This window comes from Glycine soja, chromosome 8 (genome assembly GCF_004193775.1).
Source record: "Glycine soja cultivar W05 chromosome 8, ASM419377v2, whole genome shotgun sequence".
In the NCBI taxonomy this organism is placed as follows: domain Eukaryota; kingdom Viridiplantae; phylum Streptophyta; class Magnoliopsida; order Fabales; family Fabaceae; genus Glycine; species Glycine soja.
Window position 1 is genome coordinate 18,680,094 of NC_041009.1, and position 17,584 is coordinate 18,697,677.

The following is a 17,584-nucleotide window of genomic DNA, read 5'->3' on the forward strand; positions in this document are numbered from 1 at the left end:
TGTCTCCCTCATACTGCACTGGCGTCGTACCGGTAAGTCATTAAACCCGCTTAATGAATGCTTACATATGTCCAGCTGATGGATTTGTGCTCATTCGTAAACGGAAAGTTGGTGATAAAGATGCAGTAAACGGAACAATAATTAACTTGGCTGCTTTAATTTTGCCCTATTCAGATACCCACAGGTCCAACTTTTTGAAGTGAATGCACATTGTTTCTTCAGTAAATGGTTCTCTGAAAGTGGCAAGCTGGTATGTATACATGCTTTTATGTTTCTCACTCTTTCTTTCTGTAATGGATTTGCTTGTTGATGTGAATGCACATTGTTTGCTTATTGTTTGTTTAGTAAATTAGTTCATGTCATCCCCATCAGGACACTTAAACACATACAAAAGTGTTTCCTTTTTATCCCTTTGTAAGATTCCACAAATTTTGACTTTCCTAATAGATTTTGACTTGGGTAATTTAGAATGCACAGAGAATTATGTGGTTTAGAAAAGGGATAATTCAGAAAATAGCACGAACGAAATGCTGTAAGTCTACATACAATATCTGTGGACTGGACCACCAACCACGTACATCTAAACTTTCTTTAAGCTTTCCCTTTTATTTTCCCATTTCACAATGCTTCTCTTCTCTGTTCACTTCATTTTCACGCACTTAGTGATAGTGATGGTTTTCATATTTATGCTTTCGCTGTTTTTTTTTTTCTTTCAAAAAACCTCATTTTCTTAGCAGAGATAGTGAATTGTTTGTTGGAATTCAATTGGGATAAAATGGTTCAAGAGTTCTCAATGTTGATGCTTGTGTAAAAACTAGAAACTACACTTGTGTGCTTTGTCTTTATTAAATGCTTGTTTTGTTCCCAATAGATCCAATTATATTTCCCTTGACTTGCATTACTACTACATTACCAATGCACCAAAACACACATCCTCACAGATAAACTGTTGTAGGCTCTAATCTGTATCTATATATACCATCTACAGGAACCTTGTTATGCTTTATTTCTTTGTTTCCTTGTGTTGTTTTGTTTGCTTAGTATATAGCAGAATGTTGGTTTCTAGACACTAGAAGTAGGTTGTTTATATACCAAACTATCATTTGATTTCTTTTATTTTAACAAATTATCAAACTAGAAAATATTCATTATAATTAGCTTAAGCATAAGCTTCATTGCTTCTTGCTCCCTTGTCCTCCAGCCACGTTAAGAAAAGCACTTACATAAAATCAAAGTTGGTTATTGGCTTAAGATTGTACGTTAGTTTACATGTGGAAAAGCAAGAAAACACCACAATAGGAATATCAGAAGTAATCTACAGACTAAACAAGCATGCAAGCAAACACTAGAATGAGTCTATCGCCTAACACAATTGATTATCTTGGTAACTTCCATGCTGAAGCAACAATCAAGTTTTTGTCTTCCCAACCAAAGTGAAGCGCTCCCATTTCCTCCTTAATCTTGTACCTGTCGCAATACACCATCTTAATAAGTTTTCGGATTTCATCGGTGACATTTGTGCTCATTGGGGATGAAGTGAAGCCAGCCATTGTCATCCTTGCTCTCCATTATATAATATTTGTCATCTTAAAACTAATTTATATTTAAATTTAAAAATAATTACATTGTTTTAAAATTAAAAATTATTATTTTCATACTGAAGCATGAAATACGAATAAATAAAGTCTTTCATATCTTTAATAATGCCAATAATTTTTTTTAAATGAATCATTATATATTTTTAAAATATATGTATAATAATTGAAAAGGTTGGAAACACTTGTCATACAATTAGTTTGTCGAAAAAAATGATTAAAAAAAAATCAATCAATGGATTTTTTATAAAAATAGTACAAATTAAAATATTTCCAGATAAAATAAATATGTATATAGTACTTAATATATATATATATATATATACAAACTAAAAAATTTCTCAAAATAATTTAAATAAAAAATTAAAAAACTCTTAAAAAGTAAAATAACACCAACATATAAATCTCGCCAGAATATAAATATTTATATTTCTTAATTTTTATCCATACTAAATTATTTTCACTTTTATCTAATATCAAATCCAAAAATAATCCTAAAAAAATAACTGTAAACAAATCAATCCTAGTCTTATAAAATAAAAGAAGACTCATATAAATACTAATTTTCAAACGAAATTTTAATTATTTTTCAGGTAAAATAAAATACCATTGATAATAGAACATTTATTTTCAAAACAAATAATGTGAGCAATTATTTTTTTTTTTTGAAAGGTGAGCTAAGGAATGACAAAGAGATAGGACTTTCCAAATGTGTTAACACCTCCTCTCACAGCCATCGTAACCTGAAATTAATTAGTTATTACTAGAGATATATAATAGAAATATTTAATGGTAGAATTAATATAAAAAATTGTTTACTATTCAAAAAATGAAATTTATACCTAGCAAGAATTATATTTTAAAATTATAGAATATTTTATAAATCATAATAAATATATAATATTTTTAATTATACTATGATAATTTTTAATAAAATTAACAAAATAATATTTACATTATTTGATTAAGATAAATAAATACACTTAATATCCGTCTTTTAATTTATGTTTTGTACAAAATAATTGTTTGTTTATATAATTATTTAAAAATTATAATAAATAAATATCTTTTATGTTATGAAAATATGTCATAATCAAATTTTGTAAAATTAAGTATTTTAAAATATAAGGTATAATGTAACACTAATGATTCATTAAGGTTTAATATGATGTAAGTGAAATTTATGCATTGATGAAGATCCAATTTGACTTTAGTAAAACATGTGCACTAAGCAAAGCTTAATAAGATGCAATGTGTAACTTATGCATTTACTAAAAGTCCAAATTGACTTTAATTTAAGGCTTAACTGCAAAGTCCATCCTTAATTTTTTAATTTGCTATCTAAGTTCTCTTATATTTCAAAATTCACTTGATTGTTAAATTTTAAACATTGACTAGACTAGAAAGTTAATCAATATATTTTTTTAAAAATAAGAAATTTAAAAATACTTGAGGCCTTAGAATGAAAAACACACTCCTTCACCATTGAACCCAAGTGTTCATTTGAATATTTGGTGTAAAATATAGTATTAATATAAATTTTTGGCTTAATTGTAAAATTCGTCCTCCTATTTTTTAATTGACTATTTGAGTCCTCTTATATTTTAAAATATACTATCTTAGTCCTTAGAACTGATTTTAATCGTTGACTATTAAATTTAAATGTTAACTAAACTAGAAAGTTGACCAGTGTTTTAAAAAAAAAACTTAGAGTGAAAAACACATTCCTTTTCTACTACGTTGACTAGACTAGACTAGAAATTTCATTTTAATTTATTTTATATTTAAAATTTTATTATTTATTAGCGACCGAAGCAGCAACCGATACTTTCGGTTGCCAATTTGATCCCAAGCAAAATTGCAACCCAACATGTAGCAACTGAATTGTAGGTACTTGCAACTGACTATTTTGGTCACTAAGTAGTGACCGAAGTTTTATTCTATAGTCGAAGGATTTTTTCGACACACAGTGTTTGGTTTCTATTTTGGTCGCTATAAATTTTAGCAACTGAATTTAAGGATTTAGCGACTGAATTTAAGGATTTAGGGACCAAATTTGTCGTTCGCTAAATCATTTTTTCTGTAGTGATTGTAGTGGTAAGTAAAAAAAAAATTATTGCCAACTATTATAGCTGATGTGGTCATGAGACAATTGCACTGAATAAAAAAACCTTTATACATGTTTTTGTGACAATTACACTTGAAACAAACATTTTTATTCATGGGCATTTTCGGTACAGTATAACGTATTTGCCTATTTGGCTCGTGGAATGAAACAGTAGGCTCACAGTAGCACTCTTGTCACTGGCATAAATTATTATGAAATGAATCATGTGATAAAATTTGATTAAGACACATACGATACAAACAATGAATTGTACGTGGCAATAATTAAATGAATTAGATTGAAGCGGTTAGAACTCGAACTGCATGTTAGATGTGTAGCCAAGTGCGTCAAGATGAGTAGCCATGGCTTTATTCATAGGTGGTGGACCACACCTAAGTATCTGCAAAATGTAAACATTTTCAATTTAATTAATTATAAGCATAACAATAATCAGACCAAGTAATGTGTGATCAATGCAAGAGTAAAAAATGTGGATTCTATTGTTAATTTGCTTGCTATAGTACGTAGTTAATTCAACCTGAATATCTTGGGCTGGTTCAGGACAATGTGATTTAATAATCTCCTTCGATATAAATCCAATGCCACCATTCCATTGTTCAGGAGGCTGCCAAGTATGGAAAATATCAAACATTTTAATCTACGAAGACATTGATGGCTATGGACTCAACTTATAGTTAGACTGATAATGAAGGTTTTTATTTCTTACTGTTGAGAGATAATATTTGTCAAAATTAAAATTACTTTTATTGTTTTTTGTTTAAGAAAAATGGATAATATTGCTCTAAAAAAAAGGATAATATTGTACTCGCAAAATCAATTCAACTTTAGTTTAAATCACTCGATTAATTTTAAATCATGTGTAGTCATATAATAGTTTATATTCTTTAAAGATTATATAATTAAGAGATATTTAAAATAATTGCCTGAAAAGTATACATATTACAAGAATCCTACAAATGGGGATTTTTTGGATATATCAGCAACTAACCTTATTAAGAACATGGTAGACTTCAAATCTTTGAGCAAATTTGTTTGCAAAGTTATCTAGTTCTTCCTGCAACACCAAACAGATCTCCCTCAGATCAAGCTACTTAATTCAATACTTACCTTTTAGTTCAAAATAGTAAATTTCTCCAGCCTTGTATGGGATATTTATAATTTAAATAAAACTTATAAATAGAAACAAATTAAATTAAAGAGATAGTTTTTTAAAATTGACTGAAATTATTTCAAACAAATTATTTGAATTAATATACAAGACTTTTATTGATACAATGTGTCAAAATTTAAATTTTAAAAAATTAAATTAAATTAATAATCATAAAATGTAATTCATGTATATAAGGGAAGATATATTTTATTAATTTGATATAAAATTTTAATTTTAAATCAAATTGACAGTAAACGTAAGTAATAATATTTGACAAAAATAAAATAATTATAAATAAAAGAGTAAAGTTAATTTGTAATGCAGGAGAAGTCACATATGGTTTATGAATATAAAATAGTTCTTAATAAAAAGGCTCTTTAATAGTAAACATTCAAATTTATATGTGTAGCTTTTTTATATTGTTATAAAAAATTGACAGATCATTTCCAAACAAAAATAAGAGATAATCTTATGCTATAAATTAACCAAAAATAAATTTAAACAATGATATATAATATTATTAAGAAAACAAAATATATTACTCATGTAATAAAAGAGATATATAAAAAAACAAAATATCAACTCTTTTTTAATTTTTTTCTCTTATAAACTAAAATTAACTTATACATCCAACTTTCGGAAAAGTTGATAAGCGAGTTTGTATAAAATTAAGTGTATAAGCTGAATTTAACTTAATTCATTTTAATTTTTATTTTCTTCTCCTATAAATGCTTTTAGAAAAAAAATCTAATAAATGGGCCAAAGTCTAAGTAGAAAACAAGGAAAAATATATAGTCACAGTGCCGTAATTGACTTGGTTTGCTAGCGGAAGTGTTTGTGTAGGTTCTCTCTACTCTAATAATCATACAACATTAACCAAGAAATAAACTACTTCTATGAGAAGGACTCCGTAACATGCATACTTAATTACCTTTAACAGAATGTCGTCCACTGTTACATTGGCGTAAACAAGGTGCACCTTTGTTTTGTCCTTAGGGTTTTCAAGAATGGCTCTTATGAGCTGCAAGAAAAGATGGGGACTAAGAAAGATAAGCTCATTTTCAGTATGTTCTTCCAAACAATTATATGTTTATATATATATATATATATATGTAATCATGAATAAATAACTTAAATACATACTTATTCAGATAAAAATTTACATAATGAAAATTTATATCACAAGCACTTAAATAACTTTCTCCATAAAACTTCTTAAACTTAGCTAAAAATTACTTTCTTAAAAACTTAACCAAAAAGAGTGCCTGAAAGCTTATTATATATATGTACGCACCTGAAACATTGGAGTTATGCCTGAGCCCCCAGCAATCATTCCAAATGCCCTAACTTGGCCAGGTTTGTAACTGAAACGTCCCTACAAGTCGCAAATATACAGTTACATCCATTATGCTTTTGAGACTATCAAGTAAATCAAAACTAAGCACTTTAATTTAGACCTTCAATATCTTTTCTGGGGACTATAATTATTTTTTTTAATCATCCTTTATTTTGCCTTATTAAGGGTGACAATTAGTACCTTGGGGCCCCTCACGGCCAAGTAATCACCTTCCTTCATTTGTCTAAAATGGTGGGACATCTTTCCATTCGGGTACATCTGTTTGAAAAAAAGGTAAATTATTATTCCTTTCGCAATATCTAGAAAATAACATTATATGTGTGTGTGTGTGAAACAGGTAAATTCATTTATCCCTTTGCAAAATTTTTCCACTAAAAATGTACCTTCACAACCAACTCGAAGTAGCCAATATTTGAATCCAACGTGATTGGAGTATATGATCTCATAACTTCCTCTCCTTGGCTATCTTTTCCCCTGCTTAACATTAACAAATAACAGTTATACTCTCTCTCTCTCTCATTTTTTTAATGTAAAATTTATGATGTTTTTATTCAACGGGATAAGTTAAATATACTACAGTATATAGAACAATATAAGGTATATATTTTCCTAACCTAGCAAGTATGTTTTTTCCAACAGGAAGGCCCAATACCGAAGAAGGAGTAGGAAGGGCAAATTTGAATCTTGCAACGTTATGGCTGAGCTGAGTCTTCTTTATGAGTTTAAATTCCTTGAAATTTTTGGGGTCCAAGCTTCCTGAAAATTGTCATTTTGATAGTAAAATTTGTATGCAAAGACGAGTCTAATGGCATTTTCAAATGATGGCACAATTCTTTTTTAAAAGAACTACGATGTTGCTTTGAGGTTGTATTTTTATAAGCTCCAGCATATAAAAACATACAGCCATATTTATTTATTAATTTTTATTTGAATTTTTATTAGCACATCTTCATCTTAATGTCGTTTCATTGATCTAAATGTTACAAACTTGGAGCACTTTTGTTCTTGAAAATCCACATTGCTTTATAGATTAAGGCTGAGTAAAACATGATAAAAATATAACCCAAACGTTAGCATGTCATGATTTGGGCTATCGAATTTAATTAGGAGGCGACTGAGAAAGAAAAGAATATGTAATTTGCTTTTAAGGATGTTACTTGAGAAAGACACAGAGACAACAGTATGGATATTCAGGAAAACATGCAGAAAACTCACCCAGCTTTTAAAAAAAATTAATTTAATTGCTTACATATAATTTTAAATAAACCATAGGCATTTATTAACTTATTAATTATAACTGCAGTGAGAATAACACAACAGATTAAACCAATTAATTAGACCAACAAGCCTAGTCTGTTTTTCAGGGAAAACGCAACTAAAATGTCTGGGTAGGATTTTAAATAATAATGAATACATATCATTAGATTTATAACAAAAAATATTTTTTTTTGCTGAAGTTTATAATAATAAACATTGGAGCACTAAAATTTTGCTATGGATTTATTTAACTCTATTTAAGTCTAATATAATGACAATAGTATTATAATTTAATTTATATCAACTTTGTAAATAATATAATAAGTGATAGAGCGATGATATGTAATACTACGTGCAGGAGGAGGCTGATGGAAGCAATCGAGAGTGAAAACTACTTGAAGTAATACATTTGAGGAGGTTTAGCTAATTTTAAGAAATGAATTTTCTATTTTGGGTACAACATATAATATTTTGGATTTAACTCCTTCATATCTAGTAAAAATTAAATAAAGTAAGTAATTAAATTGATAAGTAAATTAATTAGTAGTTAATATATATATATATATATATATATATATATATATATATATATATATATATATATATATATATTCTAATTCATGAGTAGTTTATTATGCTTGTGCACATAATATTAATCTCCTTCGTCATTAAGGATTGAACAACGATCGAGATTAGTTAATTCATCATTTAAAATGACTCATTCACTTTAGAAGATTGATATCAAAATGTCCTAAAGCAGAAAACTCTAAGAGTGTATTTGGATAGGATAATTTAACTAGGTAATGTATTTTTTATAGGAAATTAAATTTTTTTTCTTTATTAAAAGTAACTATTTGGATATTTTAGTAAAAGGAATTCAAAATTTTAGAATTTTAAAAAGAATTTTAGTTAGTTAAAAGAATAGAATTTCAAATTCTATCTTCAAGAGAGTGAATTTCAAATTCTCTCTTCTGGTTCCTCTTCCTCTTCTCTCTTGAACTTTTCTCTACTCTCTTGTGGAAGCCACGACTCCACGAGCTCTCCAGTGGAATCGCAAGCCTGAGCTCTCCGGCTCCATCCCCTGCGTCGCTGGCATCACCTCCAGCAAGGGTGGCATGAGCAAGACCACCACCACCGCCAACATCGGCCTCTCCCTCGCTTGTCTTGGCTTCTCCGTGGTCGCCATTGACGTCGACGTCAGCCTCCGCAACCTCGACCTCCTCCTCGACATCGAGAATCGCGTCAACTACACCGTGATCGAGGTCCTGAATGGTGACTGCCGCCTAGACCAAGTCCTCGTCCGCGACAAGCGCTGGTCCAACTTCGAACTCCTTTGCATCTCCAAACCCCACTCCAAACTCCCCCTCGAATTTGGCGGCAAGGCCCTTACCTGGCTCGTGGACATGCTGAAAGCACGTTCACAGCGCTGGTCGACTTCATCCTCATCGACTGCCCCGCTGGCATTGACGCCAGCTTCATCACCGCCATCACGCCAGCCAACGAGGCCATCCTCATCACCACCCCCGACATCACCAGCCTCCACGACGCCGACCGCGACATCGGCCTCCTCGAATGTGATGTAATTTCACCGTTCGAACAAGCTGCGTGGAGGCTCGTGGAGCAAGATAGCATGCAGGCCGTAATTATTGGTTTTGGTTTGAAATCTGAGACTATCATTTGATAGTAATTCTATGATTGTTGAAGAAGAGAAAGATTGTATTTAAACACAAAATTTTAAAAATAAAGAAATTTAAATTGAAGTATTTAAAATTCTCATAATTTAAAATTCTTTGCCTCATCCAAACACACTATAATTGATCATAGGATTCCCCAATATCATGCAAGCAAATTATATGCATACACGGTGAGTGAAACTATAAACCATTAAAAGTATTTGAGTTACTATATACGCATCGAAGGGCAGTCATTGTTTAAAAATCAGATGAAAAAGCATGAAAATTGATAACTCTTTGATAAATAGAAGATTTGTCTCAGAATGGAAAATGAGATATTGGAATAAATTTGAAAATGAAACAAATAAATTTTAAGAAAGTAGAGCTATATATACCTTTGGGGTGTTTTGCGCGATAGTAAATATAAGCAGCTGTAAAGCCAACGGCAACAAGAGCAACTACGTGACCTAGCAATTCAGGGTTGAGGTTCTCAGTAAAGGGAAAAGACTTGAAATCCAACTTGGGGAACCGAAGTGCCATATTGAATGGTAGTTCCAACATTTTCGCAAGAAATTGGCAAATCACAAACTGCTTTCATATATATGCAAACTTATATAATAAAAATAATTTATTAATTAAGCTTTTCCAGTACCTATAATCTTAATTGATTCTTTTCTTCTTCTCGTCACTGTTCACATGAAATGAAGCAAAGAATAATCACATACGTGTCTGAGGGAAGACACTATATTCGATCTACACTTTATTTCTGAAATAAAATTGTGGATACTTTGATTTACTTTCCCATGCATCCATTCACAAGCATTATGATTCTGTCTTTTGGGCTGATGTATCATGTTCTTAAAGTATATAATATGGCAATCCAGATTGTATAAAGCTATATAAATGGAATCTATAAAGGAAATAAATATATTATAGTCACTATATAAATTAAACGAACATTTTAATGATTGATAAAAGCTATACGTTAATGATATTTGATAAACACGTACCTCACCCCAACCTTAATTTATTAATCCCTATGAGGGGAATGCATGGAAATTACATCTATCACCCATGAGGGTTGCAGAAATAAAACACAGTAAAAGAATCAAAGAGCCTAAACTCCTCTACCTTAGAAATCCATACTTTGCTAATCCTTGAGCCACCAAATTTGCTTCATCATCATAATAACCAACGTCGCACTTGAATTTTTTTTTTTTTTTTAAGAATTACGTGTGATATTAAAAAATTTACAACACTCATATATCTTATTTAATCAATTAAATTAAATTTTCTTAGTCACTTATGAGTCTTTCCACTAAGACGTTGGAATTAACTCAAAGAACAAAGAGAAAAAAGATTATACGTTATTTCACATAACCAAAGGTGGTAGGCAACCTTCAAGCCATGCACAAATGCCCACATTTCCGCCATATCAATAGAGCAAATTGACTCCTAGGACACAAACAAAAGTTGATCAAAAGTAATGATATACAAACATTTTATTATTTTTAATATCTTTACTATATCTTATTTCTAAACTTAATCGTATCTATAATTTTTTTCTTTTTTCTCCCTCTCCATCTTTAGGTGTCAAATAACATATTGAGTGTCCATGTAACATTTTTCAAAAGCTATCCTTAGAGTCCCTAAAGACGGCACCACAAAATGCCTTCTGATTTCCCAAGTGAACTGCACCACCACAATTGATCTTCACTACTCGATCCATCTGGTGTAGGATTCCACTGCACTGGACATCAAGCAGTGGTATCTGAAGTTTGACCCTATTTTAGTCCGAACGAGATCATGCAACATATTCTTAATGTTAAGGACTAACACATCCAGGGCCAGAACAACACCATAGACCTGCCTCCGATCTTCCAACATGGTTTTAAATAGCAGTTCGCAATCGCAATTACAACTGTAACATCAAGGTATTTTGACACTTCACAATTATATTATGATTGCAATTACGACTGCGTTAGTCGCATTTTCCCACAATTACTCACAATGTAAAGATTTTTTGGCTCATCGCAATACGATCGCAACCGTAATTAAAAACACATTCCCAATTCATGTTGATATATGATGTATATATTCACAAATTAGTGCAACACATCCAGATCTTGACTCATAAATTCTGGAGGAATACGCGCATTCCATATCGATCTTCTTCCAAACCTCCACCACCCAATCACAGTCTCGCAACGCATGTGTTAGTGATTCAACATGGTTCCTACATATTCCTTTCATTTCCTTTATATATGCGCCAAATGGAGTTCATCTCAACTTTTTCCCATTGATTACAACCCCTCCTACATTGAACCTCCTCTCTGATGTCGATCTGAGGAAAACTTAAGGACCCAGACATTTATATTTAGAACGAAGCACTTGCACCCATAATTGAGATTACTTATTGCACAAAGTCCACCCACCTTCATAAGCAATGATTAATTCATATGTTTACATTGCCTAAGCCACAATCCCCACAAAGCTTTTGGTAAATTTCTATCGCCACCATTTGGCTGTCACTGCTCGTTTCTGATGGGGAGTTGGGGACTGCTATAGAGGCCATGAATTGATCGACTGTTTTCTTTATATCTTAAGACATAAGAGACTGATCATTAAGTAACTAAAAATATGTTTAGCCCTATATTATATTATCATCACCGTCCTCCTCTATATTAAACCAAAAATATGAATTCGCATTCATTACAAGCATCAGTGCTCTCCCTAGAAAAGTATACTCCTTTTTGCATCTCGATCAAAATCAATCATAGCTAGAAGCTACAACTTATGAGATTAAATTCAAATTCACATTCACATTCACATTCATTTCAAACATCATTGCTCTTTCCTTCGATCTATCAAGAAAAGTGAACTCTTTTTAGGATTAATCTATACTCAGCTCCTTTATGTGCCGTGATCAACGCCAGTGTGGCAGCTATGCCCAATGGATTAATATTTTAAGTTGAACTCCTTACTTTATTTAGTTAAATGTTAACCTTTATAAGTATATGTTCAGACGCAAATCACACTTGCATTCATTATCAATAGCATACTGCCTTTTGCAAATGCATCTCGTTTGATATCAATCATATATATATCTTCAACTGAATAATATTGAATTCAAAATGCTCTCTACTTTAGCATGATCCAGCTAGTATCCGTGTGGAACATATATATAACTACTCAATATAGTGGGGGATATAGTTTTCGTGATGGATCATATTAGGGGGGAAAATAATTACTAAAATTAGGAGAGAGAGAGAGTCATAAACGAGAAATAAAACCCATCCACATGTGTGATTTCTAATTATACCGAAAGGGTGTTTGGCCTACCGAATAGTCAAATACCCAAACAAAGCTTTCATTTTGAGACCACATCATTAATTGGAAATATCTTGGGTATTCGGCTGGTTGAATACCCTCCTGATCAAGATGATCGAATACACACATGGGCTTAAGCTGCCAAAAGGTAGGATCCCAGGTATTCGGTTGACTGGATAGCCGAATACATCAGGGCTGAATACTTTGGATATCTAATCTATTACAAATTGTAAGCACATTATAATCAAGATTGCCTATGCAATCATTATCATAACAACAATTAAGCTAAATTACCTAAAATTGTAATCATGTACAAAAGCCTATGGATTCAAAGCCTATTAAGATATGATAAGTAGATACGCGCTTCTGCTAATCAAAGGAATTGAACAGACTCACTTTGCTCACAATCTTGATGAGTTTAATATACAAAAGAAACTAATGAGTAAGAAATAACGAAAAAAATAGGGATTAACTCTTAGATTTCTTCATGGGCTATGGAACAATTTCTGGGAAAATTGATTTGATTATCTTCTAAGTATTAACTTTTAACTTATACCCTTTGTCTAAGTAATAATAATAATAATAATAACTATTATCTATACCATTTTATGGCATTATGAATAACATGATGAAATGACATAAAATGTTTAGAGAGTTTACTTGCATGTAAAAAAATTTCAAAAAGAAAAAGACTCAAGTTAAAAGGATAATACAACCAGATTAATACTTCAAAAGAAAAGAATGTTTTGTAAAAACATTTTCAGACAATTTAAATATTTTTATTTGATTATATTAGTATAGATCATCTCTAATCCATATATTTTCTAATACTATGCTCTCTTTTTTTCATTTTCTTTTGATATATTTTGTGTTTTAAATATTTTTATTTGATTATATTAGTATAAATCATCTCTAATCCATATATTTTCTAACACTATGTTCTCTTTTTTTTATTTTCTTTTGATATACTTTGTGTTTTAACAATTTGAATTCAATATGATTTTGTTTATCAATTATTTTTGGATTTGTACATTACTTATACAAAATTTTATAAGTTTCTTTTTTTAGTTAGTATTTCATTAGGTTTTAAAATAATTAATTGATCAAAGACGTCTTTAAGCAGCAGACTTTTAAATAGGCTCATAGGTTAAGTTAAGTTTTTATGTAAGCCAAGCCGAGCCTTTAAAAAAAGTGTATGACAGATAATGAACAAAGTTCAAGCCTTACATATTTAACTCAAGCCGAACTCAAGCAGTAAAACTTGACTTGGTTTGACTCATTTCCACCCCTACTCAAGTCTCAAACAAACATCAGGTCTCAAACAAACATCAGGTATATATTTAGTGTCATTGGGCAATCTACGTACACTAATCCAAGATAATGGCAAGATTGAACGATGGAAACTAATAAACCAAGTAACTACATTTCAAAGCTTTTGTAAGGTTTGCATTAAAGGAAACATTGTATAATTAATTTAAATTTGTTATATTAAGAATAAAGCATGTTTAATTTAACTTATTTATATACAAATAAAATCATTAAGAGACAAGGTTATCTACTAACATGTAATACCATATTGATTATTTTCCTAATTTTAATTTAGGTTTAATTATACTTTTGGTCCCACAAGTTTGACCTGTGTGCAATTTGGATTCCTATATTTTTTTAAACAAAAATGATCCATGTGCTTTAAAATAACTATATTGAATATTTAAAGTTTAATCAATTTTACAATCAAGTCCTTTCATCAATCATTCGTTAAAAAACATAATTTGAATTGTTGATGTGGCAACTAATATGTCATGGTGAGATGACATGTAAAGATAAGAGGAAAAAATCATAAACATTGAAGAAAATGAATGGAGAGGATGTGGACTAACTTGATCCTTACATCTCTCTCTTATTTCCTATAGGTATAACTTTAACTTTAAATTTTCAATTAATAAGATCATGCTAAGAAGCTAAAAATTCAAAAGTCAACTCCAAGACCATCAAACCTTTTCTAAAATAATTAGACATAAACTAAGTATATAATATTAATTTATTCGATACTTTTAATTTGTTGTAATCATCTTTTAATTTATATTTTTAGAAATTATGTTTGATTTATCTTTATTTTTAATTTGTAACTATCTTTAAATTTGTTCAATTTTGTTATGTGTGAAACCTGAACTGTTATAAAACTAACTGTTATAGAATTAGTCATGATAAGACTAACTGTTGCAAAATTAACCATTATATAATTTACTATTTAATTGTTCAATTCTCATTTTTTACGTATTCTTCAAACAATATTTTTAATCTAAATAGGACCATGTAGAAATGTAATAATAATAGGAAGAGTTTTCAATGGTAATTTGTGACATTCATTTTATGTTTCAACTTTGATAAAAACTAAACTAATTGGGATTTACGGGATAAAGAGAAAAGATCAATCGATAAATATTTTACAGCCTCTTGCTTTTATAATTTTCAATTTTCCTTCATTTTCTATGCCACATAAACACAATATTATATACTAAACCCTGAATCTCAAGTTCATAAACTTATTTGAAAAGAAAATGAATTAAAAAAAAGATATAAGATTAAATTAGTAATAATTTATAGTGGGTAGCTAGAATAAGTGAAAAACAAAACAGGTCCCAATGGTAAGAATTAGTAGAACGATCAAAACTGGAATGATGGCGTTCATCTTAATTTGATTTTACAGCAATGTACTCCTTATTCAATTGCTTCAATACAATTCAGTCTGATATAAATGGTAGATAAACATTTAATATTCTTTAAATGTTACTTTTTTAGTGATGTTTTTATTTAAGAATTAGCAAGCCTTTTATTATTACTGTTATTGTTGTTCACTTGTTATTATTAACAATCCGTGTATACTATACGAATACTAATGTTAGAATTAATATATATATATATATATATATATATATATATATATATATATATATATCATTTTCAAAAGTGATAGTGTGTGCTAATTAATTTTATATTAAAATTAAAAGATTACTTGCATATAATATAATTTTTGTATTTAATTTGTCCTTCTATATTTACTTAGTCAATGAATTCATTAACTTCATACTGTTTCAGTATTTATTCTTTTTGAATGAATAATTTAGTCTTTATTCATGAAAGGTTACATGAGCATAATTTATGTTTTAAATCACTCAAATTCGTAAACTGTTGATTTCAGTGCCTCAAAGTGAATTTGAGGATTTGTAGAAAGCAAATTTTTAATTGATGGGTTAAAACTAAAATTAGTTTCATTTGAGGGAAAAACATATTTAAGCTTTAATTAAGACATATAACAATATATATTTTAAAAACTTAATAATTAAATTTTATTTAATAATAAATCATATATATATATGATTTATTATATATGTATGTATATTCATTTAAATGTTATATTAATATATGTATATTATAGTTAATTTCATTAAATTTAATAATTATATAATATTTAATAAATATTAGTTAATACTACTATATTAGAAAAACCCAAGTATATATACGCACACAAACTACATTAGTAAACTTATTTAAATATTAATTTTTTACAGGCTATTTAAATATTACTAATGTAATATTAGTTGTTTTTTTCACCATTACTCCTAATAAATGTTATTTAAATTTTTAATCTAATACTCCATTTGTTTTCATAAATAAAAATTAATTATTTAATTCATAAAAATTAAGAAAAATAGTTAATTTAATAATAAATTTACATTAAATTTATAAATATTTTTTAAAATTATCCTTTTTATTAACATCTCTCTGATGGTTAATCAATGCATTATCTTTTTTTCTAATGATGAGTATTTATAGTATAAAAATAATTAATACAAATAATATTATAGATCGAGTCTTATAAATAAGAAGAAATATTAATAGTATCCTCTTTCAACTAATACATGTGTTCCTAATTATAAGACTCATTTTAAAAATTTGTTTGTCCTTTTTTATAAAAGTCTTTTTTAATTTTTAGATACATTAATTATTAATTTTGTTACATATTCTTATTTAATTATTCTCTCTCTAAATATTAACGAGAAATAATTAAGTGGACACGAATAGAAGAAAGTAATAATTTTTGGAATCATAATAAAAATAATTGACAAATTTAATGTAATAATCACTTTTTTTAAGAGGGATGAATTAATTGAAAAGATAGGGAAAACTAAAGTATTTAATAAAATTAGTTTTATAAAATTATTATTCTTATTTATCTATATATTAATTTTTTTGTCGGTGTAAAATAACTCAACATATATGTAACTCAATACTTATATTTAATTCTATTTATTATTCTTATTACTATAAATTGAATTTATTAAACAATTTACCTGAAGCCTATTTATTATAGTCAAACAAAAAAACAAACATACATCTAAAGAAGTAACCAAAAGTCAAAAGAGTACTAAATATATTATAAATTAATATAAATCTGTAAAGAACATTAAATGCTTATATATATATATATATATATACACACACACACTTTTGTATATCTTCATACCAACCCGATAGATAGAATTGAATTGGAGCAAGAACTACATTACTGGTAAAATCAAATAAAGATGAAGGTCATCACTTTCATTTTGATTGTTCTGGTTGTTCTTTCCATTGGAATTGGTATGTTTTACTTTCTAGTTATTGAAGTTAGTCACAAATTTAATCTTATCAATTTTTTAAACTCATTTTTTCTTTTAAATTTTGTTGATCTTGAAATTCATGGTTTAGTATATTGAATATTTTTGTATATGTGTGTAACATAGAAAATGAAGGACCATTAAAAGTAATAGAAGCAAGAATATGTGAAGACACATTGTACCAGTTGCAATGTAACGATTTCAAGTGTAATACTGCTTGTCGCAAGAAGTATGGAAAACTAGCAAGCGGTATGTGCAATGTTGTAGATGATTGCACATGTCATTTCCCATGTTAATTAGTGTTTGACTTTTTATCCAACTTTGTCTCCATATGAATGTAAGTTTACATACAACAGGCAATGCTGGAATGAAGAAAATAAAATTACTCTTTTATGTTATATCTATTCGTTTTTCTTTTTCTTAGTATGCTTCG

The 17,584-nt window shown here is 28.8% G+C and overlaps 1 protein-coding gene, 1 long non-coding RNA gene and 1 pseudogene across 2 annotated transcripts; 2 read left to right on the forward strand and 1 right to left on the reverse strand.

The window, feature by feature from the left end:
* Nucleotides 1–3,753: 3,753 nt before the first annotated feature.
* LOC114424444 (NADH--cytochrome b5 reductase 1-like) lies at nucleotides 3,754–9,751 on the reverse strand. Its single transcript, XM_028391293.1, has 9 exons — nucleotides 9,556–9,751; nucleotides 6,845–6,986; nucleotides 6,614–6,704; nucleotides 6,411–6,488; nucleotides 6,168–6,248; nucleotides 5,805–5,894; nucleotides 4,712–4,777; nucleotides 4,241–4,327; nucleotides 3,754–4,102 (listed from the first exon to the last, which is right to left on the reverse strand). Exons 1-9 carry the CDS (start codon nucleotides 9,719–9,721, stop codon nucleotides 4,010–4,012), a joined length of 894 nt encoding a protein of 297 aa, XP_028247094.1. The 5' UTR covers nucleotides 9,722–9,751; the 3' UTR covers nucleotides 3,754–4,009.
* Nucleotides 7,823–9,168, forward strand: LOC114424695 (annotated as a pseudogene).
* A 7,253-nt stretch (nucleotides 9,752–17,004) lies between the features above and the next one.
* On the forward strand, nucleotides 17,005–17,549 carry LOC114420883. The gene is made up of 2 exons (XR_003668460.1): nucleotides 17,005–17,134; nucleotides 17,278–17,549. It is a non-coding gene; the product is annotated as an uncharacterized LOC114420883 (long non-coding RNA).
* Nucleotides 17,550–17,584: the final 35 nt, after the last annotated feature.